This window comes from Eutrigla gurnardus (genome assembly GCF_963514095.1).
Source record: "Eutrigla gurnardus genome assembly, chromosome: 17".
Classification (NCBI taxonomy): domain Eukaryota; kingdom Metazoa; phylum Chordata; class Actinopteri; order Perciformes; family Triglidae; genus Eutrigla; species Eutrigla gurnardus.
Window position 1 is genome coordinate 9,890,116 of NC_139928.1, and position 4,939 is coordinate 9,895,054.

At 41.1% G+C, this 4,939-nt stretch overlaps 1 protein-coding gene across 1 annotated transcript; it reads left to right on the top strand.

Annotated features, from left to right (window-relative positions):
* The first annotated feature begins 319 nt into the window (after positions 1 to 319).
* Positions 320 to 1,966, top strand: hoxa13a (homeobox A13a). Its single transcript, XM_084032133.1, has 2 exons — positions 320 to 1,079; positions 1,611 to 1,966. Exons 1-2 carry the CDS (start codon positions 422 to 424, stop codon positions 1,856 to 1,858), a joined length of 906 nt encoding a protein of 301 aa, XP_083888259.1. The 5' UTR covers positions 320 to 421; the 3' UTR covers positions 1,859 to 1,966.
* Positions 1,967 to 4,939: the final 2,973 nt, after the last annotated feature.

The following is a 4,939-nucleotide window of genomic DNA, read 5'->3' on the forward strand; positions in this document are numbered from 1 at the left end:
AGACATACAAAAATAACCATTAGAAGCCATTTGTGTCCCAATTTAATATTTTTTGCTCCTGAAATATAACCTCGTGTGAATTAAAAAAAAAGTGTGCTCCTCTTAAGCACATCTTACTTTGAAGAACAAAGAAGGGACATCCATCTGAATGGAATCAGACACGTCGAAAGCTGAATTCCCTCATAGGTACCGTCACCTTACTTCGCCGCATTTTTCTCCATTTAATTATCTGTACTGGGTGATGTTTACCGTCCTCTTTGCATAGCCTGCTCACGTGACCACGCCTGGGCCAATGACGGCGCAACCTCTGCGCTCTTGTGCGCGTCAGAGTGGCATTACTCTCCGGGAACGAGTATCTCCTTTTCTCAGTCTCTGGGCTTTTTAAAAAAGAGCCAGAAGCTTCAATGTTGGATGCCGTGCTATGACAACGTCACTGCTCCTCCGTCCTCGCTGGGTCGACCCCTCGGTGATGTTCCTCTACGACAACGGCGGCGGTTCCGATGAGGTGACCAAGAACATGGAGGGTTTTGCTGGAGGCAACTTTGCTGCGACCCAGTGTAGGAATCTGATGGCGCACCCCGCGTCCCTGGCACCCAGCACGGCTTACTCGTCCGGCGATGTACCCACCTCCGGTATGGGCGAGCCTGTGAAACAGTGCAGCCCGTGCTCTGCAGCTCAGAATTCCTCCAGCGCTTCCTTGCCTTATGGGTACTTCGGCAGCGGCTACTACCCGTGCAGAATGTCGCATCACAGCAGCATAAAGTCATGCGGAGCGCAGCCCCCCTCCGCGTATGGAGAGAAATACATGGACACGTCCGCCTCGGGCGACGACTTCACCTCTCGCGCAAAGGAATTCGCGTTTTACCCGACCTACTCTTCAGGCCCATACCAACCTGTCCCCAGTTACCTGGACGTCCCCGTGGTGCCAACTCTCGGTCAGTCAGAGGCCAGGCACGAGTCCCTGCTGCCCATGGAGAGCTACCAACCGTGGACTCTCGCCGCCAACGGCTGGAACGGCCAGGTTTACTGCGCCAAGGAGCAGCCGCAGCCTGGACACATGTGGAAATCCTCCATACCAGGTAGGCTACATCCCTCGGGCTCCTGCCTTTTTACCTATAGAGCTGTTTGACACGTGAGTTTGTTAACAGCAATCAGCATGAACACTGTATAGAATGGAGTGTTTGAAATGTTGCTGTGTCAACCTGTAGAACAAACTGCAGATAGTATGGCCACAGCTAAATTACTGAAATAATGTATGCTGAGAGGGAAATGTTTACTTACAATAACCACTATGCGCTTTTTAGATTATTTATTCACTTATTTTAATTTTCCTATCCATAAAAAAAATATTACTTTTTACTACTAGTACTTAAATAATACTTACATAAATTAATCATCTGTCATTATCATCGAGTAGTCAACCTTATATGTCCTTGTTTGGAGGATATAACATAGCAAATGTTGAAATATTTCATTTTATTTGAAAGTGTAAATGTTTGGCATAGAAACTATTTCCGTTTATTGATAGGAAAGTATTTCCAGTTGAATGTGAAACTCGACCACTTGTTGGGAAGCAACTCATGACAGCTTCTTTTGTCTTCATGCCTCAGACGCCGTGTCCCACAGCGGAGGAGAGTCCGGCTCTTATCGACGTGGAAGGAAGAAGCGCGTGCCATACACCAAGGTGCAACTGAAGGAACTCGAGCGCGAGTACGCCGCCAATAAATTTATCACGAAGGACAAAAGGAGGAGGATATCGGCCCAGACCAACCTGTCCGAGAGACAAGTCACGATATGGTTTCAGAACAGACGCGTGAAGGAGAAGAAAGTTGTCAACAAATTGAAACCCATAAGCTAGTTTTTTAATTTCTTATTTTTTTTTTTTTATTACGGACAATACACACACACACACACACACACACACACACACACACACACACACACACACACACACACACACACACACACACACACGTTTGGACTCCTGGGTTGGAAGAACGCAACTCATTCCTGACTGAAAATGATTTACTTGTATGTTGCCAAATGATTTCCCGGAGCTTCTGGATCACATTTTCTGAGGCCTCTGAATGCTGGACCCTCCGTTTTCTGCCACTTGTTGTTAAACAGCGTATTGTGTAAGGACTCGAGTTGGGGTGGGAAAAAAAGAGAATTATATAGCTGCAGTATTTGTGATTTTTTCCCCCTCTTTTTTCTTTTCTTTTTTGGACTTGCTCACACACAGGAAAAGTGACCCCATTCAGAAAGGTTGTGCGCCACCGCGCTACGCCTTTATCTGCAACTTTATCGACGGCGATAACAAATGCGAAGAGTCACAGGAAGTGATTTGTTTTACGGATCTGGACCTTGGGAATGTTAAATATTAATCCCTCCTGACTATCTTATTTTTCTTCTTTTTTTTTTTTTTTTTTAACCTATCTCACATACTTAGCTTTTTATGAAGTTTAGTCTTATCATATGAACCCGTGCTCTCATTCATATCCAATCCATGGTGCAATTCTTATTATAATGCTTAGATAATCGTTCGGGATATGTGTTCATATCAATCATAGCTTTTTTATTTTATTTTATAATGTGTGCGTATTCATGTGGTTGTACATAAAGTAAATTCCGGCATGATATCCAGGTTATTTGTGTGTGAGTCTAGTATGTCGGTGTTAAAGTCCGTCCCAATAAAATATGGACTTGGTTGAATTGTATCTAGTTATGTTGAACTTGGCTCCCTTTCATGGCATGGCATGATCATAGCTCGGTTTATAGTTTGACTTATTTATTTGGAAGGAATATCTCTTCCATTGCTACTCTTTTAAGGTCCATACTCAATGGGACAAACGTGGTTTCATTGAAGGCATCTTGTCGCGTCCCTGCTGGGTTTGGAGCAGCTTTCTTAATCCGAAAATACTTCCTGCATTTTATTTTTATTTTTAAAATCCAATATTTGCAATGTGTGGTAGAGTTCTATGTGGCTCTGGGGGAAAAGGGGAAATAAGTCAGTTGAGGCTGGTCTGTTGAAAAATGGGCTGACATTGCCATCTAGCGGCAACTTTGTGTAGGGATATTTGACCACTGATAATCCACTTGGGTATATCAGTTTACACAATATAATAATAGAAACAATACATTAAATCACGATGATACAAAATAAGAAATTATGATAGTCAGAATAACGATTTCATTTAATTTTGTAATTACCTAAATAGTTTTGGCTTTGTCTGAGGCAGCAGTCGTAATAAACAGACTCGGTGAGAATTGCAGGAAAGCTTTTATTTTAATTATTAACATATAGGCCTATAATGACACAAAATATTCCCTTACTCATCCTAAATGTGACTATTATAAATAATCGTACGAACATTTAAATGATTGGAAGGACTTCATCTTGAAGGTGAACTTGTGTATTTTTCGCTCCAAATGTATTTCTCAGTAATTTGTTTTATTCCTAAAGACACGGTAAAGGTAAAAAATAAACAAACATAAAAACAATGCAGTCCCGGTGTTTAAATGGTAACAGATACCAGTCCCTTTTATAATAAATCGCTCAGATGTATAGGCCTATACCTTGTCTAAATATGTTGCGTTTTCTGAGATGAGGCTATTTCACGTTCACGTCGAGCGTTGCTGTGTTTGTATCTAAATACTGATCAAGGAAAAAGACAAATTGATATGTCTGCTTGAAGCCCTGCATTTTGAGTCCATTTAACGACCCGTTGGTGGCCGGTTTCAAACGGCGCAGGCGGCCGGGTGTCGATCCGTTTTGTACAACTACACATTAGCCTGCTATTTCTGTTCGAGCGTCCAACCGCGTTGTGTGTTCGTCTCCTTTCTTAAACACGTGTCGGATTGATGAAGATATAGGAATAATTTTAAGTAATCTATTTTCACATTTAAGTAGATTTTCCACGATTATTGTATTAATCCCGTATGCTCCCGTAATAAAACAAATATATATTTAACCAGCCGTATAATTACATTGTAACAGCCATGTTTTTTTGCATTTTAAATGTATTCTGATCATTCTGATTAATTTGGTGCCTTTTCTGGCTGATTCGTGGAAATGCATGGAAATTGATTCCGTATTAAAATGAGGTGAATTGCGCATTTAATTTAAAATAATTTAATCTGAATTTTCTACATTTTTGTGGCGCTGAAAAACCCCCAAATGTTACTTGTAGCCTATAACAACCGTATTTGTGCTGCTACGTCCACACGTCACTCCTTCCCTGTCGAAAATAACCTAGTGGGCAGTGCTTCTTCGAAAAGATGTTTCACTCTTGATTGACGAAGTGCAGTTGTAACGCAACTGCAGCCAAAAACGCAACTTCCCACCATGCTTGTTTTGGCCCCATTAGTGAATATGATTCAGTCTTACTGGCAGTCAAATGTCAGGCATGAAACCAAATCCCTCCTTATTCAGAGCCGCAGCTCCTCTAGCCGGCTTTCACACCTGTTAGGCTGATTTACTTTGCAATAAAACCGTTTTAGCCCATTTTGCTAAATGGAATAGCTCTTTCAAGCACATATTCCGTACATAAGACTTAACTTAACCCCCCCCCCTAAACGTCTCATAATTGTATTTCATTTATATATATATATGTATTGCTCAAACCCTTAATCTAAATGGATATTTTACTAAAAGATCCAGCCCAGAAGACACGTCTGCGTTCTCACTCAAATACATTTATTTATTTAATTTCTATAAATACTTATCTGGGTACTGGGTGCTAATTTCATAGTCTATTATTATTTTTTATGTGGCCTATTGTTGGTATTGTATTAGTCGCGGTTGTAGTGATGATTTATAATGTTAGTTGAAGCCATTGGGTACACGTTTCTGTGTCGTCTTATATCTCATCATAATGGGTGTTTTTCAAAACGGTTCAAATCCCATTTATAACATAGTACTTAATATGGGAGTTGCATT